This window comes from Cydia amplana, chromosome 1, assembly GCF_948474715.1.
Source record: "Cydia amplana chromosome 1, ilCydAmpl1.1, whole genome shotgun sequence".
Lineage (NCBI taxonomy): Eukaryota > Metazoa > Arthropoda > Insecta > Lepidoptera > Tortricidae > Cydia > Cydia amplana.
The window spans coordinates 5,743,569-5,771,022 of record NC_086069.1 but is presented as its reverse complement, the minus strand read 5'-3'; the positions used below and the strand labels follow the sequence as shown (position 1 = coordinate 5,771,022).

The 27,454-nt window shown below is 37.0% G+C and overlaps 3 protein-coding genes across 3 annotated transcripts; all 3 read right to left on the bottom strand.

The window, feature by feature from the left end:
* Nucleotides 1-715: 715 nt before the first annotated feature.
* LOC134662174 (UDP-glucosyltransferase 2-like) lies at nt 716-6,986 on the bottom strand. The gene is made up of 9 exons (XM_063518444.1): nt 6,845-6,986; nt 6,142-6,235; nt 5,414-5,612; nt 4,970-5,091; nt 3,638-3,713; nt 2,435-2,657; nt 2,103-2,322; nt 1,614-1,833; nt 716-1,020 (listed from the first exon to the last, which is right to left on the bottom strand). Exons 1-9 carry the CDS (start codon nt 6,983-6,985, stop codon nt 744-746), a joined length of 1,572 nt encoding a protein of 523 aa, XP_063374514.1. The 5' UTR covers nt 6,986; the 3' UTR covers nt 716-743.
* A 1,473-nt stretch (nt 6,987-8,459) lies between these two features.
* Nucleotides 8,460-12,893, bottom strand: LOC134660372 (UDP-glucosyltransferase 2-like). The gene is made up of 8 exons (XM_063516452.1): nt 12,703-12,893; nt 11,614-11,698; nt 10,901-11,105; nt 10,342-10,536; nt 9,773-9,995; nt 9,348-9,567; nt 8,845-9,064; nt 8,460-8,730 (listed from the first exon to the last, which is right to left on the bottom strand). The coding sequence occupies exons 1-8, from the start codon at nt 12,844-12,846 to the stop codon at nt 8,460-8,462; spliced, it is 1,563 nt and encodes a 520-aa protein (XP_063372522.1). The 5' UTR covers nt 12,847-12,893.
* A 2,015-nt stretch (nt 12,894-14,908) lies between these two features.
* LOC134659410 (UDP-glucosyltransferase 2-like) lies at nt 14,909-26,871 on the bottom strand. Its single transcript, XM_063515414.1, has 8 exons — nt 26,725-26,871; nt 22,417-22,522; nt 20,938-21,127; nt 20,307-20,501; nt 19,565-19,787; nt 17,164-17,383; nt 15,522-15,741; nt 14,909-15,173 (listed from the first exon to the last, which is right to left on the bottom strand). The coding sequence occupies exons 1-8, from the start codon at nt 26,869-26,871 to the stop codon at nt 14,909-14,911; spliced, it is 1,566 nt and encodes a 521-aa protein (XP_063371484.1).
* Between the last annotated feature and the right edge of the window lie 583 nt (nt 26,872-27,454).

The window sequence follows — 27,454 nt, the reverse complement described above, 5'->3', positions numbered from 1 at the left end:
CAGCATAAGTTAGTTTTTTATTGTTTCCATGTGTTTTAAAGTCAAGCTGTGCTACTCTAATTTTCGAAGTTACTTACATGTTTTTCATTAAACTATAGATAAGTCAATAAATATGTAGAAAAATAATAATTTTGAATTTCAGTCAGTAATTTAGCTTCATTTCATGACAGCTTTCAAATATGAAGTTCGAATGCTTCTTCCAGGATGTTTCTTCTTGGTGGCTATTTCAACAAAAAGGTTCCAACACTATCTATTCTGCTGTTGTGATTTCCAAGGATTTCCTTTGATTAACAATCGAGTTACGAACGATCAACGAAGATCACTATTCTATCAGGCACCATTCTGGATAGGTATCGGCAATCTATACCTATCGATCTAGGTGTGTTGCATATGTTTTAGATGGTATGGCTTAATTTATCTAACCCTTATTTATTTGTGCGCGCCCTATTCTAAGCGATATGAACAAATACCAATAAATTACAGATTCAGCTTTAGCACCTGTTTTTCGCGATTTAACTTCACCACCAACTTCAGGTTTACTGTTTTAAGTAAGATAGATTTTACCTCAATATTTTGAGGTAAAATCTATCTTCTCTCTCAGATGTGACCGAGCCCGATTTGTCAGATATGGGTGCAGTTTATTTTCTATAGAGCGACCTTTAAGTTTAAGATTATCGTGTAAGATGGTATAATATTGTATGTTTAATGAAATAAAAAAATACTGGGCATAAAGTAAAAGATATTTAATTCCTTTTTTTCTTGCTTACGAATTTTTGGGACTCAAAAACGTGTTTTATCGTTTTTTTGACAAAGTATACAATAAACATGATGACTATTATAATAATAACTATAATATCGAGGAACATTTTCTCCCACCAAGGCATGAGAGAGGCCGGGGAGCGCAGATGCGGCGCGCCGCGCGTGCGCACCGCGTGCTCCACCCAGTGCACCAGCTCCGCACCCGGGAGGACTGGACGGTCGTGGTAAATCGAAGATATTTCCTTTGCACGTTTCTTGAATCTAAAGAAAAAGAAGAAGATATAAAAGATAAATAAATTTTATCATGACGATATCTCCTCGATTTCATAGGATTTTGCGGGTGCTGGTGTAGCTGGGCGTTTTTTTTTTGTTGTCCCAAACACTTTTTTTCCAAATTTGGGATTTTTATGTTATTTCTACTCAGAATCACGAGCTCTTTCTATTCTAATAGGAGAAAAAAAGTGTCCTAAGTTTTTTTTTTCCATTCCGTCACCATTTTTCATAGACTTTGTATGGCGGTCGCGTAATGGAAAGATCGAAAAATGTATGGGAATTTTGGGACACTTTTTTTCTCCTATTAGGATAGAAAGAGCTCGTGATTCTGAGTAGAAATAACATAAAAAATCCCAAATTTGAAAAAAAAAAAGTGTTTGGGACAACAAAAAAAAAACGCCCAGCTGATTCTATTAGCCCCGTCACATATATTTCTATATCATCATCTAGCGGGACAAGCAAAACACTACATGTTATGGTTATTTTACCGATATTTAACCTGGGTAGGATAGCTAGGAAAAATAGGAAATTATTTCAGGTTTTTATAAGAGCATACTTAGTGTTTTATCAGGCAAACTTACGTTTTATCCTTAACCATCTTATCAATCGCCACTTTCAGATCTTTAGGCAAATTCATTGACAAGTCTACCCCGAGGGCGCTTCCTCTTTGCACTCCTCTGTTAATGTTGATAAACTGGTCGAAGTATATGGGTACACCGATCACTGGTACTCCGAAGTGTACGGATTCAATGGAAGACAGTAGGCCTCCGTGTGTGATGAAGAAAAGTATATTTGGGTGAGCTGAAAACAAAACATAGGTATTTACAATATTAACTAGAATATAACCACCATAAAATTAACCCTTTTTGAAGGCTAGAGTCCTAAAATGTCGAGGGTCGTGGCCATAGCTCAAACCATAAATTCTTGAGTGTTTTAGATAAAGATTCAAAGTAACTTGTATCAATGATGTTGGTGTGTGAGGTGTGAGTAACATTTCTTATTAAAAATGACGGTCAAAGGAAAAAAAACCTAAATTTAGTAATGAATAAATCGTAGGTACTTTGTATTACCTAATATACTAGTTTGTGGTGCCCATTTCAAAATGTGCACGTTCTTGGGGACATTTTGCAGATCTTCCTCGTACTTCCATATGACAGTTTCTTTTAAAGCTCCAAATATTTCTAGGAGACCCTGCGTGACTTCCTTGGGTATGTCCTTGCTTTTCCAAGTTGAACCCATGCTGAAGTAAATAAAGCCGTGTTTCGCGTTGTCCAAAATTGTACGTATTTCCTGAAAAGTTCTTGATTAAGTAAATCAAAAATAGGTACGCCATAGGTAGTTATTAAATTCTTTGCGGTTGATTCTAACTTCTGACCTTTCACAAATACCATTAAACACTTACTTGTGGTAGTGGTTTTGGAGGTGTCTCGATATGATATCCCCCTATTAATTTAAAGTTTTGAGGTACGCTTGGCATCAAACCATTTCCAGGAAACTCATTCGACAGCACCATCGAAGCGTTATATATTACATCTTCATATTCGGGTAGACGCTTATTTCTTTTAGCAAAAAGTGGTTCAAAGTACTGTTTGTAGAAAGTCCTTTCCTGGCGTATAACCTTGGTCCTGTTTTTTTAAAGAATTAATTGTAGACTTGACAACGTAATAATACTAACATGGCAGACCACAATTATCGTATGCAGTTATTAATAGGAGATACAAAGAATGAGCTTTGTTATACCTATTTTTTTTCGGCGTAGCCCCGATTTTTATAGCAATTGATTACTTACCTGTAGGTACGTAGCGGAGAATGCAACAAATGTCTTCTGATTGTATTGTACGGTTTCCCTATATATTTAAGAACCACCCATCTTAGCTCTCTATCTTTTATTGTATGGAATCCAGATAGTGTCACCAACAAAGAGCTTTGATTTGCCTTGCCTATAATTTAACACAATAATTATGTTGGGATTGGGATTGATCGAAGTATGTACGACTCGGAGTGGTTTATTTTATTACTCCGAGATGTACGACGCTGTTGAAGCTGTGTTGGTGGGACACAGTTCTTGGGTTTTATGCTATCTTACGGGCCACTTTCTCTAGTCTCCAGTAAGTCTTTCGCGGTGAAATGGTTTTACTTTGGTTGGCTAAATATGTAAATTACTTAATTTTATAGGTATAGGAAAAGGGCATACGGAGTTATATTATATCTTTGGTATAGGTGTACGGCCGTGATATTTTTTTTGTACCATATCATCACATGATCTCTTTTAAAAGTCGCTTAGCCCATGCTTGGCCGATGCTTGACCGAGATTGTCATGTCAGTGTCAGTTGTGAGTTTTAAAGAGAATGTTAAAACCAGTGTTAAAACTAAGTACGTTGTGCTCAGTATCAGTATGAAAATATTTTTTCAGGAGTTTGTTGTGATAATATAACTTGTGTGTTGTGTTTTATGTAAATGAGTGATCGGGGACACTATCTGTACTCCATATCCGACGCTGCGAGCGTGAGTATTTTGAAAATTACTCGGCTTGCCATTATAGATTCTGATGATGACGATGATAAGACGAGTTGTCCGTATGACGCGAAAATATTGTAATACGTACATTTTTATAAAGAACCATTTGATCTGAGTCCAGAACTTGAATAGCCGGGGTGCCCACGTCCGGAACGGTGGGATGTCAGGCGTCAAGTCATAGAATTAGAATAGACAAGAACAACTGTCAATCTTCAAAAGTGCGACCAAAAATGAAATGCAAGTGTGTGCGTCAATTGTCTATGTGAGATTAAAAATAGTGATGTCATGTTACAACATATTAATAATCTATCGGTGTTTGATTGCTTTATAGACTACTTTTCATTCAAATGTGTTTTTTAGGGTTCCGTACCCAAAGGGTAAAAACGGGACCCTATTACTAAGACTCCGCTGTCCGTCCGTCCGTCCGTCCGTCCGTCCGTCCGTCTATCACCAGGCTGTATCTCACAAACCGTGATAGCTAGACAGTTGAAATTTTCACAGATGATGTATTTCTGTTGCCGCTATAACAACAAATACTAAAAACAAAATAAAATAAAGATTTAAGTGGGGCTCCCATACAACAAACGTGATTTTTGACCGAAGTTAAGCAACGTCGGGCGGGGTCAGTATTTGGATGGGTGACCGTTTTTTTGCTTGTTTTGCTCTATTTTTTGTTGATGGTGCGGAACCCTCCGTGCGCGAGTCCGACTCGCACTTGGCCGGTTTTTTATTATAAACTGAAGAGTTAGATCAAGAAAAGTCTGCAACGATTTTGATAGCACACGCAGTGCAAGTGTTATTAACGTCAAAATTCAACGACGTTATGAGGTATAAATAACACTTGCACTGCGTGTGCTATCAAAATATTTAGTCACTATTAATATACCGACGAGTTATCGGTACTGTCATATAAAAATTTGGTCAAGCCCTAGCGTAAAGTAACAGTTTATGTTTTTACACAAAATATTCTAAATTATTGACTAATATGATAAAATATTAGCACACAACGGAAGAAAAACTTGTAATGAACTGTATAAACCGGCTTCTTACACTCTTTATGCTGTTAATTTGACAAAATATCGTTAAGAAAATTTCGCTCGGAATATCAAAATTACATGTGAAATGAGTATTTGCTTGGATTATTTAACCCCGTGACACTGCAATCCGGCACACTACGAGACACCATCCTCACTGTATTGCTTTATTTAATAGTTTTCTTCCTGATTTGTTTATATTTTTCAAATTAAAAATTACGGTGATACGCTCTTGGCCGTCCGCGGCCGTCGTCAAACTCAAAAATGGTCACGTTTTCTCATTCGTAGTCTGACTCTTTCGCTCTCATGAGATGTTCATATACGTGATGGCTTCCCTTTCGCACACTTCAGCTGTCTGTCAAGCGCGAGCGCGAAAATGACAAGTCTGTGCGTCAAGTAGTCAATCGCGTACGCGGCGTTGGTGGTCTCATCGACGAGCCGCAGGGCCAGCCAGTGCGGGCCCATGGAGTAGCCCCAGATGAACGGGCACTCGTACAGAGCGCCTAATCTGCAATTTACAGATAATAATGAATAAATTTGCCTTATAAGACGTTGACGGTGGATTAAATTTACAACGATCCGAACTTTAATATTAGGCGTTTATTTTGTCAAAGAACTTATTTGAGTAAGGTACTCTTGATTTTGGTAGCTAATCCCATCCTTCGTGAACAAAGTTTTGTACTAACAAAATGGTATGTAAAAAATCAAAATTGTGTGTGATGTCATTAATGGACGACTCCTAATGATATTACTTATTTAATGTGGGTAATGATAAGCAAATTATACTTATATTATATCGCAAATGTATGTTTAATCGTATGTGCACTTACGCTGCGTACAATTCGGATTCAAAAAGTTCACTGATTACCACATCAAATTGCTCGCTTGTGTCTTGCAGAAGTTTTTTGACTTTCTCATTTTCGAATGTAGTATATGCTGTTATAAAACCCAACTTCTGTAGGTACTCTATGTCAGCATGTTCAGCTGGTGGGTGCCTTATTAAGTGCCCTATGTTGAGTATATCGTCCTCTGAAATTATAACATAGGTTACCTAATTCCACATAACATAAGAATTATTAATATTTTTTTATTTATTGTCAAGTATGGTGCTGTTATAATATGTAACACGATGATAATACGACACGACGAATATAATGATAATAGACAGCTGAGTGCGTTATGGAGGCATTTATTTGTATATGCATAGGACAGAAGGACGAGAAGCCAAAAAGGGCATATATAATCAAGTGATGAGGAAAGTGAACGTCGTGTCGTATCTGGCTGCCAAGGAAAAGGCTAAAGAAGGAAAAACATGGAGTTTGTTACACCGACAAGAATGCAGCTCATAAACATATTTATGATGATGATGATGATGATATCTATAGCGAGCGAGCTCGTATTTACTAAGTACATATGCGTAGTGAAAAAATCTTTGCTTTGAAATTGTTACATTTTGTAGAACTCCTCAGTGAACAGCTATGGATAAACTGTGTATTTATCTAAACATGACTGTCTACCTCAACGTTAATGCTACATAGGACTCCAAAAAAATACTTACGGCTTATAAGATCCATATGCGTACTGCCAAGGTCGATGTGACGAAAATTCTTTTCTGGGATATTTTTTGGCGGGTAAACTGACATGTAGGTCACCTATAAGCAAGAATTTACCCTTTTATTGCATCTCAATTACTTACATATGTATTTAACTCAAGGCATTGTATAATGAATGATTATGCATAGGAAGGTACAAACAGCAACACTGACAACACTCTTAACTGTACACCGGTGGACCTAATTACAAGAAGCATAAGGTCCACCGATGTACAGTTAACAGTGTGGGCGATGGTACATCTAATCTATTTAAGTAAATATTTTACATGTGTTCTTAAGTCACAAAGACTGGTGGTGGTTGACCGTGAATTAATGAGTCTTAAGGACTTACGAGTACGATACCTACTCATAGTATTTAGTACCACAGGGTCCAGAGGCAATGGGAACACTATGACCCGTAAAGTAGTGCAGAATATCGTAGCCGCAATTTTAACAGCTGAAGTTGATACCTATATTTATTTTTAAAAACGAATACTTACTGGTAAGCCTGTCAAAAATAATCAAGCATACGCAGACTAAACACAGACACAGCATGAAATAGTTTTACTCAGTCCTCAACTTGTTGCACCTACTCTAGCCAAGGCCGGACGTTCTGTACTGCAAGTGTAACTCATAAATTGATTTGACACTATTCTAGTAAACACTGACCTCATGCCCGGCGTTCAGCAAATGCCGAACGTATCCTTCTCCCAGAATATTTAGACTCCTCACTGGCAGTGGAGCCAGCAACAATATTTTGTACGCCTCGAGACATGATAGGGAACACAACAATAATGTTGTTTTAAACATGTCGGGGCACACACGCAATTTTATTGTGCTGTTGTCTATCACCCTCGGCGGTCTGGGCCGGAATGAATGAATTGGGTATTATTTTATTTGGTTTGCAGGCTAATAAAAATATATCGTCCGCGACCTTCTCACTTCTGCGACCCTCCAGACTCACTCTAGACTAATAAAATTGGTAGTATAACAGATTTTGTTCTGTGCTACACTCTACATGGAAAGTTTTATATGTCGGTTCTTATTGTAATTCGTGTACTACCATCACAACACAACAGTTGCTGTAGGCTTCATCCAAGGGTTTTCTGCGATCTGGCCACTTCGGCTCACCTTGTTGGAGGGGTTTGACAAAGCCTTTGTTCATTAATATTTACCTATTTATTTAAATATAATGATTATGCTGATTATGAATAGGTACATTATGACGTATGTAAGTATAGGTTCTGATTCTGTCTGACCGTTTGTAGACTTTGTCCATGAAGAACTGTACGAGTATTTACGAGTAGGTACTGTTAGAAGAACATAAAACATTTTAAAAACATTGTATTATGTCATAGAGAAAAAAATACATAGAGTGCTCACTCCATACATCAGTTTTAGTACCAAAAAGACTATTAGCATCTAGCATCGAGTAGCGGAACTATCAGTACTGCTACTTGACAATAGATGTAGCACCGACCGGAAAGTCTTATGCTGTTGAGATAAGACTTTCCGGTCGGTGCTACATCTATTGTCAAGTAGCAGTACTGATAGTTCCGCTACTCGACGCTAGATGTAGACACTGAAATTAATAGTCTGAACTGATGTATGGAGTGAGCACTCTTGTCTTACTATATTTCTCTATGATTATGTATAGAGTTATAGGTGACACAGCTCAGGTAAGCAGGAAAGCACATCAAATATTATATGTTGGTAATTCATAATAATCAATCAGATTTATATAATATGTTTTCCCATTTCTTTTAATAACTTTATTTTCTTTTCCTTTTGTAATAATTTGATATGTTTTCTGAAAGAGCTACGAATTTGTATGATTCCATGTACATATGTATATTTTCTAAATCAAATTACTATTACACCTTATGTGTATAATTGCATGAATTCTATAGTAATTTAAATTGTATTTTTTTCCTTATTTTCTCGTAATGCATGTTAATTATAAGATGTAATTATTTTTGAAAAGATGTGTCCCGCCGAGTTTGTTGCCGGTCCCATAATGGGATACCCTCCTCCAATTGAGGGGGGATTTAAATCTTCTCGGGGCAGAGGTGTAGGGTTGGAGCCGGTCTACCTAGCTTTATTTGACGTTCATAAGCGCATTGTAATTATGCCTACTTGAATAAACTATCTTTTATCTTTTATCTTTATCTTTATCTTTAATTGTGTTTTAAGTTTTATTTTAACTGCCTTAAAAGTAGGATATCTTAGTTTAATAAAAAACGCGTACTTACAAATACGTCAAAAATTTCTGAATACTTATAATTTAATGTTGCTTTTTCTCCATGTTCACTTTGCGAGAATTACGGCTTGACAATCGTATGAATAAAATAAATGCGGCGGCTACGAAACTGATGATTATTGCAGCGAGATCTAAGTACATCTTCTGGTACCAGGGCAGCAGTAGAGCGGGGGAGCGCAGATGCGGCGCGCCGCGCGTGCGCACCACGTGCTCCACCCAGTGCACCAGCTCTTTGCCTGGGGGCACCACGCGGTCGTGGTATATCTGGGACAACACCTTCGCTTTTTCTTTGAACCTGGTAGGTAAGTACACAAGTTCATGATTAACTTATAATTATTCAACAAAAGTCATTATAACAATTTAAGTTAGCAACAAATATCTCAGCGATGCATGTCTTTGTTACACTTACGTCGAATTTGCAAGCATGTTGTTAATAGCGATCTTCAAGTCATTGTGGAGATTGTAAGTGAGCTCCACTTTAGTGGCGTATCCGTTGGCTACGGCCTTGTTAATGTTGATAAACTGGTCGAAAAAGATTGGTATCCCAATTGTAGGCACGCCAAAATGGACAGTCTCTATGGATGACAAGTGGCCGCCGTGCGTGATGAAAAACAGACATTTGGGGTGAGCTAGAAAGTAATTAGCAATATTTCATGTATTAGTAATCATAATATTTAAGCATTCTGTAAAAATAAACGACGATCGAATACTATATTTAACCTAAAATAAAAGTTTCATGGCCTTTCTTTACAAATAATTAAACCGCGAGTGTTTACTACGAGTTATGTTTATAAACAGTTGCTGATCAGGATCATATGGTTATATAGCTTAAAAATTGTAAAATAATATGAAAAGTATGTTTTGTAAAATGCAATTGCTTGTTAATAAGTACCTTAAAACGATTAAACTTACCCAATATGCTAGGCTGCGGTGCCCATTTAAGAATGTGAACATTTTTTGGCAAATTAGGTAGCTCATCTTCGTATTTCCAAATAACTGTTTCTTTCAGTTCGCCAAACACCTTCAGCAGGCCGTTGACAATGTTGACGGGTATGTCTTTGCTTTGCCAGATGGAGCCCATACTGAAGTAAATGAAACCGTGGTTTGCATTGTCCAATATTTCTTGAATTTTCTGAAACGTAAAGTTTTATTGTTGGAAAGACTGGTTCCTTCTCACCTCGCTGGTAGAAACTACACACAATGAATAAGGGGTACCCTCGTATATGTACAAGATGTACCTTTTCTTTCATGTCTGTTCATGTGTATCTTTTGTTTCATGTGTATATTGAGGAAACTATTCCCGCTTGCCACTAGTTTATTCATAAACACTGACTTACTTGTGGTAGAGGTTTCGGAGGTGTCTCCACGTGGTAGCCTCCAATAAATTGGAAATTTTGAGGCGTACTCGGTATCAGACCGTTTCCTTTATAGTCATTAGCTAATATCAGAGAAGCGTTGTACATTACGTCGCCGTAGCGTGGAAGAGACAGCCCTCGGTTTTCGAATATTGGTTTCAATAATCTCTCGTAAGCAGCTTTTTCCTTAGGCATGGTCTCTGCCCTGAAAATGTTTAAATTAATTCCAGAGTCTGTGCTGATAGTGACAAGATTAAAATTGTCAGTTACTTACACTTTTACCAGTGATCAAAATCTACGTAGTTAAATTGGGCTCATTTTCCCTTGAACTAAGTAAAATAATTACAATTTAAGTGCTACAAGTTGAATGGAAGTGAAAACAATTTGTATATGCTTAATAGGAATACTTTAATACAATTATTTACCATCTTTGGTCTCGTTAGAATGTTTTGATGATTTCATAATTATCAAAACCAGAGTACAATTCGCAGTAAAAAGTTTCTGTAGGTAGTTAAAAGATTATAATTGTCTTACCATGTAACATAACTTACCATTTAATATAACTCCACTGTATCTGCAGCCAAAGCTTGTTGAGTCTTCCATAAAAGTCGAATGGAGGTATCTCCGGTGAGAGGTAATCCACGGCAAACGCCGGGTTTGTGGCCTCTGCGACCAATCTTAGAGCCATCCAATGGGCACCCATTGAGTAACTCCAGACTAATGGGCATTTGTATAACGCAGCCAATCTAAAAATAATACATTTCAGTGAACTTAAAAAGTAACGATTTGTCTTTAAAACTAAAACAGTCACATAAATTCTTAATTACCCAATTTATCTAAAGCTTCTTTTAAAAGTTTTTTTTTAGATAACATAACAAATTGGATATTAACGTGCGATGGATTTAATTAAACTCAAAAAGTTCGAATGCGGGTCGATATCAAAGATAATAAAGAATATTCTATTCTTTCAGTCTAAGTAGTAATTACTACCTAGGCTTTTAGTGGTTTGAAAATTTTATTTCTATAATCGTCAGTTTTCCGGTAAGAATAACAAGTGTGTCAAATTAAAGGATAAGATTTTAAGGTAGGAGTAGGACTTCTGTAACTCACGCGGCATATAACTCTGTTTCGTATAGTTCACTGATGACCACATCGAATTCTTCCTCGGGATCTTGTAAAAGCTTCAAAAAATGTTTATTTTGGAATGTTTCATTTGCAATTATATACGCAACGTCTTGCAGATAGCGAATGTCGTTCATAAACTGGGGGTTTTCCAACACCCAGGCTAAAGTGAACGAACCACCATCATCGTTACCTGGAATATGAAATGTTGGTCAATCTGCGAGGCTGGCTAATAATATGATAATAAGGCGAATCAACAAATCAAAGATGAGCCGCTATGACGAATTGGTGTGTAACTGTATTTAGTGCTGGGTTCAACTTCATTAACTGGGTTTTAACTATGTGAAATTGTTGTCTACTTTAAATTTTGAACCTTCAGATCCACAGCGCAGGCTTCGTCATCATACAGAAAGCTCATCCACCTCAGGTTTCGTCAAAACAAAATGCATTTTTTTCACATATGTCATCCGCAACACGCATCGTCAAATTATAAAGGAAATTGGTCATTACAAAATACACAATAAATAATAAGCCATAAACCTATATCCTAATCCGGTAAGTACCCGGCACAAATGTCCCCAAAATACCAGCGGCGTTCCCGCGCTGAATAGCCAACGATATACGCTGGACCAGGTACGAACCAGACCTAGGATCGCAACCCCTATCCCGCAAGCGTTACCGTAATTTTGAATACCCCTTACCGCCTAGAGCAAGTGCATTGTCGCTGACATCGATTTGACGATAGTTTTTAGTATTTTCCTTTGGAAATGCCGTGACAAATGTTACCTGAAATAGGGATAGATAATTTAGTTACCATAAAATGGGGTGAGTAGGTGCAAAACTGACATTCAAACCTCGATAACATTTTATTTTTACATATGCAAACTGAATGGTGTATATAATAAGTGTTCCGGAAGTTTGTATTTTCGTTTTTATTTTATTTTGGGTAGTTCCATTTCATAACTTTGACGATAAACAGGAAAACCCACCTCACCCCGTAGTCCCTCGTATTTGGGGTGAGTTGGGTTTTCATACAAAGGTGATTTTGGAAGATTGTTGGATCGATTTTTTTTTATTATGAGTATTACTATAGCTCCAATTTAAATTGGAATGCATTGTTTTTGTGGCAGTAGCCTTAAAAAACCATCTCCATCCCCTTTCAAACTTTCTCTCCCCATTCATAACCCAACTGTCCCCGCGAACCCTACTCACCCCATTTTACGGTACATCTATATAAGTAGTTACATTTATTATGTAGTGTAGTGACGCCTGGGCAGAATCAGGCGGGCTGTCGATCGCTTGTTGCTTTCGTTCATCCCAATTGGCTGAATTTAATTACATACATACCGACATCAAATTACCGTTAAACCTTTAATCTACCAACGCAACGTGTAATGTAACAGGTAAAAAGGTAATGAGCTGATTGAAACGCCTGCAATTTTTTTGCGATACCTATGTTTTAAACTACCGATACATTTGCAGTGTTATAGAATAAAGTAAAAATAATATTCTAAAGAAACATATAACATGATATAACATCTTGCAATTCAGATATTTTCTCTTAAAAATAGAAACTATGACAATAAATTAGATTTATACCGTAACGCGGCAAGCGGTAATCTCCCGACGACATCAGTTTATTTTATGTACTTAGGTAATTTTAAATACACCTTTACCTAATGTGATTGTTTTTAGTGATGGCAACCTTAAATTAGCATAATTGCGTTTCTTTTTTGTTTTTTGAGTTGTCAATCCAGATGTCACGATTTATAGACCAAGTATCTACTTACTTCATGTTTCGCCTCAACAAGATGCCTCACAATGGCCTCACCCAGCACACCCAAACTCCTGAACGGCGTCGGAGCCAACACCAATACTTTGTACGCATCGGCGCTTAACACTAAACTCACAAATACCAAAACTTTAAAAAACATTTTGCAAATAATATTTCAGTTTTATATGTTATGTTACTGTTTGATTTAGGCAAATACTCTAGATAACGGTGTATTTAATCGATTATTATCAGTGTCGCTATATGGATCGGTCTGGTCAGGCGTCTCTGTCGCACGGTAGTTGCCTTGGTTACTGATTGCTATTGCATCGGGCTTGGATACAAAACGTAATTTCGCTATTAATTAATAAAGGTTTGAGTGATCAAAAATATACTAGGAAAACTATGTTTAGGTATTCGCGAATATATGCGAATGTAAAATATAAAATACATTAATGACTATACCAGATAGGTACCTCTATTACCTAGACACTTGTATAACGAGTGTCTGATTCGATAATGACATTGTTCGAATACTGACCTTGTCGATTCTAATAATAGACACGGGTTATAGTCATAACAGCATGAGCCCAAGGTCACAGCCAGTTTCTTTTTTGAAATTAGCAGGAGTTGATACAGACTGGCTAATTATAACGTACACTGATATCAGAATGATGTCATTTAGTTATCAATGCGTCGCGCCAATTTGCATGGACAAGTAAGAGCGAAATTCACAATAAATTAAATTTAAATAATGTAATTCTGATATCAGTGTATGTTTGAATTGGCCTGAGAGTATTACAGAGTAAATGCAGCCATTTCCCGCACTGGCTGGTGCGGATTCAGGCATTGGGAGTCAAATTCATAACGTTACTGGAGAGGAGACTATAGAATGAGATTATCCGGGGGACCGGCTAGTCGTGGTATAAGTGTAAGTACCTGTCTGGCATATTTCCTTCGTCCTCTACTTGTACCCAAGACAAATAGATATCATTATTACAAACGGCCGACAGCTTTTTAGGGTTCCGTAGCCAAATGGCAAAAAACGGAACCCTTATAGATTCATCATGTCTGTCTGTCTGTCTGTCCGTCTGTCTGTCTGTCTATCCGTCCGTATGTCACAGCCACTTTTCTCCGAAACTATAAGAACTATACTGTTGAAACTTGGTAAGTAGATGTATTCTGTGAACCGCATTAAGATTTTCACACAAAAATAGAAAAAAAAACAATAAATTTTTGGGGTTCCCCATACTTCGAACTGAAACTCAAAAATTTTTTTTTCATCAAACCCATACGTGTGGAGTATCTATGGATAGATCTTCAAAAATGATATTGAGGTTTCTAATATCATTTTTTTCTAAACTGAATAGTTTGCGCGAGAGACACTTCCAAAGTGGTAAAATGTGTGTCCCCCCCCCCCTCCTGTAACTTCTAAAATAAGAGAATGATAAAACTAAAAAAAATATATGATGTACATTACCATGTAAACTTCCACCGAAAATTGGTTTGAACGAGATCTAGTAAGTAGTTTTTTTTTATACGTCATAAATCGCCTAAATACGGAACCCTTCATGGGCGAGTCCGACTCGCACTTGGCCGCTTTTTTTAAGTGTTACGTATGTCTGATTTTAGAAATATAACCGAGACTATATGTAAAAGCGATTGTACCTAGCAGTTTTTGTTACTTTTGTCACAGTTTTTAATAAAATCGGGCTGAAAGGACCATAGTACACCTGGATTTGTGCCAGAAATAAATAATTTCAATTTGAATAAGTGACAATTTGGATCTTGACAAAACATTTATTTTAAGTTTGTTTTCTCCTGAATAATGTTTAATAATTTCCAAGTTTGAGTAGGTAATTTTCGGTGCATTTGCACAACATGGTAAAATGCTGAAGGTAAAATTCAGATTCCGCTAAATTTCAAAAATGAAATAACAATAAAATAAAAGGCGCGGTAGTTATCTAAATAGGCCAGCTTTTCGGTCATGATTCATTGGTTTGAATTGATTCAGTAGGTATGTTCCCAGTTTGCTTCGGTCCAATGATTGAGGTAATCGCGACCACAAACGAATGTAACATGATTTATGTACCTATATGTAGCCATTGGATACCTACTGGGAGCCGGTTATTGTAAATAAGAAATTAATTTGTTGCTCATTAGTTTATTGAACAAAAGTAAATACATTAAATAAAAAAAAATATTTTATTTTTTATTAAATAAAACTATTTTTTCTTTTCCTTCTTTTTCAGTGTGGTCTGTTTTAATTTTTTCGGAATACAGTTTCTTAATATCAAAAGGGCTAATATAATTAATACAACGAGATCTAAGTACATCTTCTGGTACCAGGGCAGCAGCAGCGCGGGGGAGCGCAGATGCGGCGCGCCGCGCGTGCGCACCACGTGCTCCACCCAGTGCACCAGCTCTTTGCCTGGGGGTACTGGACGGTCGTGGTATATCTGCGATATTTCTTTTGCCTTTTGCTTGTACCTAATACAAATAAGAAACCTTACAGAAAGCCAAATACGTACATGTATACCGAGGTGACACTGAGTGCTATTTTAGTGAAAATAAACTTTGGGAGTATTACTTAGCAATTTTTTTTTACATAAAAATAGTTATTTGTTTTACAAGGGGGCAAAGTTGTTGTTTAACCACTCGTATTGCTACCCGAGCAAGCGTAAGATTCCAAAATTGAACCACTAGCGTAGCAAGAGTTCGATAAATGGAATCTTGAGCGTTGCGAGGGTTTCGAAGCACGAGGGTTTAACAAAATTTTCCCAAAATGACTAATGTTAAAATTGCGACCGGTGTGCAAATGTGTCATAGGTAACTTACGAAGGATTCGCTAGCATTTTCTGGATCGCCACATAAATATCTTTGGCCATATCCTCGGCCAGCTGGATCTTGATACCGAATCCTTTCCGCACTACAGCCTTCATGTTCACGTACTGGTCTCCTAACACCGGGATGCCGATCACGGGCACTCCGTAGTGTACCGCCTCGGTGGTGGATAGCTGCCCGCCGTGGGTTATGAAGAACTTTAGGTTGGGATGAGCTGAAACGTACATAAATAATATATGGACTTATTTTATACAGTATCAACATAAAACACTGGATAAAAATGAGCATTCCTTATTATTGTTCTAGGATACGTTGTTAATATTGTCAGGCGTGTCTCACTCCGCGATTTCGTCGCTTTGCTACAGGTAGCTAAAAGTACATCCGTTCGGCCCCAATTTTGGGGAAAGCCATAAGCCGCGCGTGGCGCTGTCGCCACCTAGCGGCCATATCTGTGCTGACCGTAACAGACGCGTTTTGTTAGAGAGTGAGTCTTCTGTACTTAGTACTATTATTTATTCTGTGATATTGTTAGCATCTCGAGTGCTGCTGCTGTCTGAGCGCATGTGTCCTATTGGTGTAGAAACAAGCGAGATAGTGGAGTGGTACGTGGGGAAAAAGGCACGCCCGCAACTTGCAAAACTCTGGTGAGGTTCATATTTAAATCCTCTTATTGGTTATTTTTGCCTATTGCAAAACAAAGTCATCATCTTCCTCGCGTTGTCCCGGCATTTTTCCACGGCGCATGGGAGCCTAGGAGTCCGCTTAGCAACTAATCCCTTAGAATTGGCGAAGGCACTAGCTTTTACGAAAGCGACGACCTTCCAACCAAAGGGAAAACTAGGCCTAAATGGGGTAGCGCCTGGTAGGTTCAAATGATATTTGGTAAATAAGTTTCGAAAAACTCATTGGTACGAGACGGGGTTTGAACCCGCGACCACTGGATTGCAAGTCGCACGCTCTTACTGCTAGGCCACCATCGCTTCCCATTGTCAAATAAAGTAATATCATTATAATCGAAAGTTGTACCATAACTGCAACTTTCTAAGTGAAACCAGGTGAAGCTAAAAATCCTCAATCCTTAATTATTCACGTGTTCATATGCAATACATACTTTGTAGTACCCAACTGGCGAGGTAAAAGAACATGAAAATGCTGTCATGTTTTATAGCTTTTAGTTAGTGCATTAAAAATAAGTAGAAATATTGTTTCATTGTAAATGCTTTGTGACGGCAAATTTTTCCAGTGGCACAAATAGTTATAATCAGCGCCATCTAGTTAATTCGTGATACTTAGCCGTATTAACAAGGGAAACCCAACAACATTAACAGTGTATGCTGGAACTCGAGCTACGAGTGTTCTAGCCAGAATGTGTAGGTGGCAGCATGTTAGCACCAATAAAGACATGAAAACATAGGGCAAATACTGTAACACAAAGAAAATGAAGCACCTGGGAGTATTATCAAACAAAAATAATACCAACTTACTTGGAAAAACCTTACAAAAATTGTGATTACTTTGTATCTAAAAATCCCTAAATATACAAAACAACGCTCTAAACAAGGTGTTTGGGCTTAAGACTAAGCCAGATAATGCAAACGAAACCTTTGTATTAAAAACACAAGGTCCATTTACTTACCAAAAATGCTCTGTTGCGGTGCCCACTTGACGAGATGAATATTTGACGGAACATTATCGAGTTCGCCCTCGAATTTCCATATGACTGTTTGTTTGAGCTTGGCAAACATTTGTAATAGGGAATCTCTCATCGCTGTTGACATGTCGACGCTCTTCAAATTTGAGCCCATGCTGAAGTATATAACCCCGTGTTTGGCGTTGTCCATCAACTTTTGGAGATCCTGAAATATACGATTTATTTATAAAATATGCCGCTTGTGTTGTCCTCGTTTGCACGTATTCGTTTTTGTACAACCTACTGCATAAGTAATTAATATGAAATTGTTGTTAACAGAGCTATGTTATTCAAATATGGGTGAGTAGGTAATAAACCTCGGGAAAAATAGCTAGCTGGGTCGACTTTTGATCTTTCATAATCTCCTATAATGTAAGTAAATAGGTGAATTATTTCACGGCACATGTTATAATTATTTCATAAATAGGTATTATTTACGCACTGATATTGATAGATTCATTGTATATCAAGGCTCCTTTATCAGTATCATTACAATGTTAGTAATTGATTTATCGACTTTGATGTTCATGTCATTTAAAACCAATTATTATGTGTTTGCAACCAAATATTTGTGTGTGATGAAATCTTGACGAAAAGAGGCACTATTAGTTGAATTTCAAAAATAAACTTCAGCTAACTTTAGTACCTAAAAGGATGACCGCGTTCCTTCGTTCATCTATAGAAATCTTTCATGGTATAGAAATCCTGAGGTTCACGTTGTTTCGTAAATGGTGCAAAAACATGTGTAAATCGAAATTTGGCAATGCTCCTTCTCAAATTGCAATAGGTAAAAGAAATGCTACGTGGTCCCAAAGGATTGCAGGAGCAGCATCTCACTAGCTTCACTATGGCAGGTTCCCATGCCGAGCTGAATTTTAAAAACAATCTACCGCATTCCGTACTTCTATCTCTTTGTTCGAACCTTGGGGGATTGTAGGGGCAAATTAATGTTTACGGGAATACAAAATTTTCCTTTTCCTTGAGTAGCAATCAATAGATACCTCTGGGAGTAGCGGGCTTTTTGCCACATTAAATAGAATAAGTGCGATGATCTGCACGACCCCTCAGGGAACTGTACTCAGAACATACAGGAAATACCTGAATGCGATCGCATCCTTCACACGTTATGGCAAGACAAAATGTTTGATACCTACTGGAATGTATCATTATACTACAATTTAACTTTTGGAATTATGTAATGATGAACTAAAAAAAAATTGTGTGTCCTAGAAAGTTAATTAAACGCACATTACCAAGCCTTCAACTATCCATACTAACTGCCTGTTTACCAATGGCCTTAGTTAAGTGTAACTTATAGAATACAATATAGAATCATATGATACATACTATTTAACGAAGGAATTTATTTAGGTACTACTTATGTAGCACATACATATGCAAGTACTCATATAGGTACCTTAGGAATGACTATAGGTAATATTAAATACGGGCGTAGATACGTACTGTCAAAGGGTCAGCAAACTTTTAAGGAAAATGGTTCTGCAATGCGTGCATAATAATTATATCATTCTTGGATTTAGAAGCTGTCAACTGTTGGCTTTTGTAAAACTTGTAGGGCGTACAATCGTACATTTTACTGAATTGGAAAATGGCTGTGACATACGGACATGATGAAACTATAAGGGTTTCATATTTGCCATTTTGGCTACGGAATCCTAAAAAACATCATTATTTATGCTTTTTGATCCACGTCAATTCCATGTTGACTCACAAATGTACACATCTTATACTGAACAAAAAATCTTGCCATTTCAATTCAGCCAAGCGATACGAGTGTTCGTTAACAGAATACCTACGTATTCGAATTCCAAATGCAATATTTCCCAGGAAGCATTCGGGGGTAATGCAATTTCTTTCAAAAATAATGACGACACGTCGCACGGAATTCTGCAGAGATATTTTTCACGTTATTAAATCAGAATTTACTCTCATATTGATTACAAGTTATCAGATATTTTGGATATTTGTTAAACTGATGAAAACTGATTGGGAACTTCTAGATTCTGTGCTTTATGAACTTATATATTGTTTGATCAATTTCAACGATTATTGTTAATTGTAATTAGAGTACCTATAATTACACACATTGTACTTGTGAATTCCAAAATAGTTTAAAAAGTTACATGATCAATTTATAAAACATAATATAAAGCGAAATACATGGGACATACTACATATTATATTGTGTAGGAACACTTTTTAAATTCTGCCATACAGTAAAACAACACCAGTTTCCTCAACAAAACTGAAATCAACCTCGTGCCTAATGCACATAAAATTATATATTATAAATATTATAATTTTACTTTTAAATAGCAGTTCTTACTTCTGGCAAAGGTGGCACTTTGCTATCAATGTGGTACCCTCCCACATATTTTGCACTTTCAGGCAAATTAAACGGAGTCCCAATAGACGGATGCGAGTTCAGTAGAAGAAGTGACCCATTGTATACAGCTTCGTCGTATGAAGGCATCTGTACCCCTCGTAAAGCAGCTATTTTTGGGTAGAAGGAATCGTATAATGTTTTTTCTTTCGGGGTTATAATGAAGCTGTAAACAAGGAAAATTTGTAAGTATAAGATTAACATAAAAACGGTAAATGTAGGTGTGTACTCTAAACAACAGGAAAATATCCAAGTATAATAATATAATTATAAATACTGCAATATGCTGTACCTGCCATAGCCATGATGTAGAATTCCCTGATTCATATTTTGCGTTTTCATAATTGACATAATAAAAGTAACGAAAAAAATAAGCGAGATAAACACGATAAAGAGATTTAGCGAATTCATATTTTAGTAATTTTTAGGTGCTTTTTTAGTGCCACTATTCCTTTCCATTTTGGTCAGTCGGAGGTACGGGGATCCGACCACACCATTCTAAACATTTTTTGTTAATGCACAATTTCATTATTTTAGGTATTATTTAGTGCTACGACTCCCATGAATTTGTGCCTATTGGTTTTCAAGGTAACCCGGTATCATTGCGGTCGAGCGGTCTCACGCTTCAGTAAGAGAAGTTTAATTTTCTTGTGTCATATGTATTCTATGTACAATAATTCCATACCTGGTCATAACAATTTTTTTGACCATTGTCCAAAGTTCTTGGACTCGCTGCCAGAAGGTTAGAGGCGGTGTGTTCGCCGAGAACACGTCAGCGTTGTACGAAGGGTTGGTAACTCCATCTACCAGCTTCAACACCTGCCAGTGGGCTTCCGTGGAACCCACCCATACCAACGGGCATTGGAATAGAGGGGCAACACTGAAATGCAATAAAAAATGCGTCAAGTGTGCGGTCGTTTCAGAATCAGAATCAATTTTTTTCATCATCTTCCTCGCGTTTATTCCGGCTTTTCGCCACGGCTTATCCGGTGTGCACAGGTCCGTAAGCTCTTTGAAATGATACTCCACTTGACTTAGCTACACATTGCATGTTTGCCCAATATTGGGTATTTTCCATAGTGAATACAAAAAATAACACTTTCAATTCGTCTAGGTTTACCTTGTTCATAACTAATTAAAATAACAAATAGATAGCGTAAGTACATAGTTGTCTAGGACAGAGTCGCACCATAAGGAAGATAATTTTACCTTTTTGATACGGAACCCTAAAATAGGTCTCAATCCTTTGAATTTATCTGTAGACTCTCTTTAAAATTCTTAGTTATTACCTGCTTACTAAAAAAAGTTGAACTCACCCGGCAATTACATCAGAGAAGAACCACTCGATAATTACTGCATCGAACTTCTCCTGTGGATCACTGAGAAACTTTACAATCTTTGGTTCTTCAAAAAATAGCTTGTGAAAGTTGAACACTATGTTGAAGAAAAACGATGAGTCAGCGGGGTTCCCCGAGTTAGCTATGTTCTGCAAATTGAAGGCTGCGACTGGAAAAAGTCAAAGTTTTACGGTTGAGTGACCGATGAGCACTGAGACTCCTCTTGAGGCGGGATTTCACCAGTGTGCCGCACAAGCATTTTTGTACAGCTGAACATGCTTGTGCTGCACAGTGCCGTGTACTGGTGGAATCCCGCCTTTAGAGTCAATAGTTCCCAAATCACTCAAAGAATATGATATATTCGTGTCTGTGATATGTAGGTATGCTGATATATATATGCTGATTTAAAGAAGACCATCACTACTATCACGTTGTAACTCTTAAATGAGGTTGTGATATACTTTTCATAATATAAAAACTGTGGGAGCATTATGGTAAGAAATAGTAGTCATAACATAACACTATAATGTATCGTAAATATGCAAGAGATTATTTTAAATAATTGCTGTAAGTATTTAGCAATAATAAGTCATGGTCTTTGGAGAGTCCGCTTAGACCTAGAATCATTTAGCATAATAAGAATCATTCTCAAAAGATTATGCAAAAATCAAATGCGATGTGACTTATGACTAGTGCCAGGTAATTCACAAAGACTATTTATATAGGGTACTTGACAAGCGGCGCGGCGATACCGTGATAAGAGTATTTATCGCATAAGTGTTAACAAGTATTTAATCAGATTGAGAACTGGAGAGGAATTATCATATTTTCAAGATACTTAGTCCTTTGTAGGTGTTTAAAGATCACACAGCCTGAAGCTATATAGACCATGTTACGAATAGTAAATAGGTACATTTTATCACTTTATATAAACACGAAAATTATAAAAGTATCTACGTTACATTGCGGTCCAAGATCAAAAGCCCAAGTATTTTAATTAATGACTGACCAATCGAACTAACAAACAAAAATATATTATTATTAATAACTAGACATACTCTTAAATCCCAATTATGTGGTGTAATTATTAGTACATATGTATTCGAAGATGGAATTAAATTGCTTTACTGGAATATACACTTGATCGGAACAATACGATAAGTTACAGCCTAAAAATAGATTCGGGACATGTCATTGAAAGATAATCTATTTGGTTAAAGAAAAGGGAAGTTGTATAATAACCTAAAGGTTAAAAAAAAAAAGAAAAAAGTTGTGTAAAGCTGTTACAAATTAAATATTTATAATGCCGCGGACACGAAAGGCGTCGAGTTTTTTAAATTAAATATTTAATAAAGTGTTATTTCTTTTTGGAAACTTGATTATCCTGTAGCGACCTACTTTATGGTAAACCTTACTTGGCATATTTTATTATTCTAAATTATTCAGTAGCCATCTTACATCCAGCTGGATCTTCTTTAGCGATTGCCATGAAGAGGTTAGGAACAACGATCTCTTTCAGTTTTGGCACTGGTTTGTCACGTGGAAAAGCAGTAACGTGTACGACCTGAAACAGAAAATAAAACTTGTCTCAAAAATGGACGCGTAGTTTATGGTCATTCAAAAAATTAAAAAGTTAAAAACATTGCGGTCTCGATTTCGGGACTGCAATGTTGCATACAAATTTCATTATTTAACGAGTACCAAACTTTTTAAAACTTTAAATTGCCATATCAAATGAAGGCATGGGTCCATTAAAAAGACAAACAGATGATCAGTACTTATTATTATAATGTTGGTACCGCGACCATTTAGGTGTCTCAAATACGTTGCCGTATTTTCAGCAGAAAAATACACTTTTTTTTTTAAAGGCGGCAAGCAAATCTTTATAAAGAAATAAGATTTCTTTGAATGGTCTACAATCGACTCTCGGTCTCCCGCGTGACAGGCGGGGATACTTACCACTATACTACCGAAGATTTCTTTGAATGGTCTACAATCGACTCTGTCGGTAAAGTAGAAGTTTACTTAACAAGACCGACAGAGTCGATTGTAGACCATTCAAAGAAATCTTATTTCTTTATATCTTTTTAACGGTTTTACTTTTTAGGGTTCCGTAGCCAAATGGCAAAAAACGGAACCCTTATAGATTCGTCATGTCTGTCTGTCTGTCTGTCCGTCTGTCTGTCCGTCCGTATGTCACAGCCACTTTTCTCCGAAACTATAAGAACTATACTGTTGAAACTTGGTAAGTAGATGTATTCTGTGAACCGCATTAAGATTTTCACACAAAAATAGAAAAAAAACAATAAATTTTTGGGGTTCCCCATACTTCGAACTGAAACTCTAAAATTTTTTTTTCATCAAACCCATACGTGTGGGGTATCTATGGATAGGTCTTCAAAAATGATATTGAGGTTTCTAATATCATTTTTTTCTAAACTGAATAGTTTGCGCGAGAGACACTTCCAAAGTGGTAAAATGTGTGTCCCCCCCCCTGTAACTTCTAAAATAAGAGAATGATAATACTAAAAAAAATATATGATGTACATTACCATGTAAACTTCCACCGAAAATTGGTTTGAACGAGATCTAGTAAGTAGTTTTTTTTTATACGTCATAAATCACCTAAATACGGAACCCTTCATGGGCGAGTCCGACTCGCACTTGGCCGCTTTTTTTCTGTGAAAATTAGAACGTTGCTGCTGTAAAATATTTCTATTTCTTGCACCATTTTTGAGAAAAGCGCTATATATGACTCGGCTGCAAGTAGCTACTTCCGAACCTCGACAATAATGTACTATTATCACATAATCGCATACTTAATAAGAGCCTTCATACACGTACAACATATAGAACCCTTCGTATTGTTTTACCGTTATGAATTCGTACTTTTGGAAAGGATAATTTTAATAGGAAAGGGGACGACCGGTTCTCCATACAAATACAGTCCCCATTTGCCACTCTGGATTTTTTAAAATAAAATTATATGTTTATGAACTATACCTATCTATCTGTGCCCCTTCGTTTGTTTTTTTTTTATTATTATTTTTATTTCCTTTATTCATTTAATTTCTCAGATTAGGTTATTTATAATATGGATATAAAAATAAAATACAAAAACACTTACAAAAACAATACAAAATACTTATAAACATATTATAAAAAACCTAACCTAGGGTGCCGCCAGCAGCGGGGCAAGGCCCAAGCTGCCGGTGGTCAGGGCCGCAGAGACAGGAACCGGCGGACTATCCGCGCCGTGTCCAAGATCACCGCCTTCTGCATCTGGCCCTTGATCCAACCACCTAGCGAGAGTCTCTCAAGATGTTATGTGTGTCTCTTATTTTTATTATTATTATACGATTCAGGGTACAAAAACAAATTTACAAATTATAACGGCTCTTAACACTTATAATAATTAAAAAAAAATGGCCATTATCATCATTAATCTATACTGTTTTGAGTGTTTCGTTGTTTACCACACTGCTGGGCACAGACTTCTTGTACATAAAATGTCTTTATTAATTTTTATAATTGTTCTAAATCTATTATAATCTAACACAGCTCGGAATATGTAGTCGAATTTTTAACTTTCCTTTAATTTGATTGTTTAAAGGTGTTAAAACTTCAGCTATGTATGAAACGTATGAAACACAGATTTTATCTAGGCAAGTCGGTAGTGTAATACAGGTTTGGGATGCGCTCCGAACTATCTAATTAAAACTTCCCGCGGCCGTGTGGGGGCTCATTCCCTAGTTGCGGTCGCGTAAAATAAGAACTTACCCCGGCCACAGAATAACTAATAGTACTACCGTACAGAAAATTCACTCCTTCACAAAAGTCAGGTTTAGGTATAAAATTACACCTAGATCGCCGCCTGCAAGCAAAATTGAAACTTATAACGGCGCACGAACCGTGAATCTCCTTTGCGCGCCGCAGTTTTATGACCGAGCTGTGAGTGTCGGCACGGGGTTATCACTTGACAAGTTTTTATACCTATACCCACTGATTTATTGTTTTTAAGATAAATATGTAGGAATTACAAACGTTGATTATGTAAACATACATTTTTTATAGAAGATAGCATGTCTGATTCTCGCGGAAGTAAGTTTCGAAGCCATTGTGTATTTTCAATTTTGCGCAAGCGCCATGTGACACGACTATCGTGCGCGCCGAGCGGCAGCCCACTGCTATACGCCTGTCCGGTGGGCGCGCCGGCCAAATGTACCTAAACTGCGGAGTGAAACCCCCCTGCCCCGGCTTCCATTCTATGAGTCTCAATCTGGTTCCAATTTATTCTGATTATCATTTTTACGCCCCGGGTGATTTCAATACGGAATCTAATAAGTTAAATTTACATTCGAGGATTGATCTATTTGTATCACGCAATATTGCACGGCAGTTAACACAAGTTGTGTAACCACGGATGTAATACGTAAGGAATGCATTTAAATTTTCCACTGAATAAATTCGATGAAAAGAAGAAATAGCAGTGGCAGCACGTAATATACAGCCGCTGAGCAAGCAAACTTTGCCTTGATTTTTCTTTAAAACCTGTAAGATCTGCTAAGCTGTTCCAAACTCGGCAAGCTGATGACAAACGAATTGTATGGACATAACGCAACTAGATCTCACGTGCGCAGGTTTTGTTGCGCTGTCACTTACTAGGTACTAAAGCTTGAGTCTCTAATTTATAATAACTAGGTAATTGATACCCTCTTTGCCACCTGGGCCTCTTATGCAAAATCAATTTGATTGAAAGTGCCAAGTTGCAAGCGCACTTGAGCAGTGTCGACTACTGGGGGATTTATCTTTAACTTTTTGCGAATTATTTACTAAACATATTCCCCATTCTCCCTACCAAAAGCACAACCTAAAAATAAAATAAACTCGAGGTTCACACATCAAACATCCCAGGGATTTTCTCTTTCGACCTGAAGCCGAACACCGGAGAGCTCCCAACTTATTCCTTTAAACTCGTTAAAGTTAACTTTAAAAATAGCCGTTGTTTTCAGCTGAATATTTGTTTTGGAATCGTCAAATTTATCGTTTGAGAAAGTTTGAGACTGCGATGCAAACCGTATTGAGGTCAAGCAAAGTTTTATTGAAGTGTTTACAATTTCAAACGGGGGAAAATACAACCGAATTGTGGTCTTACTATCCCATTATATTATTGTAGATACTAGAGACGATTTTCGTATTACATATAATAATAGCGTGTCCGACCAGTGACTAGGGTAGCTAACAATTAATATTGGCCCTTTAGAACACAGTTTTTGGTCCCCATTAATTGTTATTATAAGTGTGTCCACAAACAATGTCTACATACATTTTACGTGACAGGTACTCCATGTATAAATGAACTGGCATAGAGACCATCATTCGATGCGAGAGGTATAACTAACAATACATGAACTATCAGAAAAAATACATGTATGTATAATATAATAAATAACTTCTTTATCTGCTGAATTGTGAACTTTTAACATTCTCAAAGGGATCTTGGATTTAAATTCCTTAAAGCCCTTACGCAAAAGTTTAACTTATAATTTTGAACAGTTTACAAAGGTATAATTTAGTAATTTGCGTTATAACTTATTGCCATACAATACAATACAAATACTCTTTATTGCACACAGAAAACAATACAAATGAAAACAGGAACACAAGCAAATGTAAACAACAGGCGGTCTTATTCCCAAAAAGCGATTTCTTCTATAACCTTTGCCATACAACTGAATAAAAAGCTTAAAAACGAAAAAGACGCACCTCATGGTCAGCCTGCAGCAAATGGTTGACCACGCCATGGCCTAGTATGCTGTGGCTCTTGGAAGCCATGGGGAATACCACGAGGATCCGAAATGCTTCGCATGACGTCAGAAGCAGAAGCGCCAAGGCGATAGTTCTGTGCAACATCTGAAATAAGAAAGGAAATTTAAAGGCACATATATAATGATTTGTGAGTGTCTTAACTAGGGCATGAAATGAAATGAAATGTATTAATGTTAAAAGAAAAGTGCGGGTAGGTCGAAAAAGTCACAAGGCTACTTTATACAGGGTTATTTTTGAGCAGTTAGCTTTTTAGGGTTCCGTAGCCAAATGGCAAAAAACGGAACCCTTATAGATTCGTCATGTCTGTCTGTCTGTCCGTCTGTCTGTCCGTCTGTCTGTCCGTCCGTATGTCACAGCCACTTTTCTCCGAAACTATAAGAACTATACTGTTGAAACTTAGTAAGTAGATGTATTCTGTGAACCGCATTAAGATTTTCACATAAAAATAGAAAAAAAAACAATAAATTTTGGGGTTCCCCATACTTCGAACTGAAACTCAAAATTTTTTTTTTCATCAAACCTATACGTGTGGGGTATCTATGGATAGGTCTTCAAAAATGATATTGAGGTTTCTAATATCATTTCTTTCTAAACTGAATAGTTTGCGCGAGAGACACTTCCAAAGTGGTAAAATGTGTGTCCCCCCCCCTTGTAACTTCTAAAATAA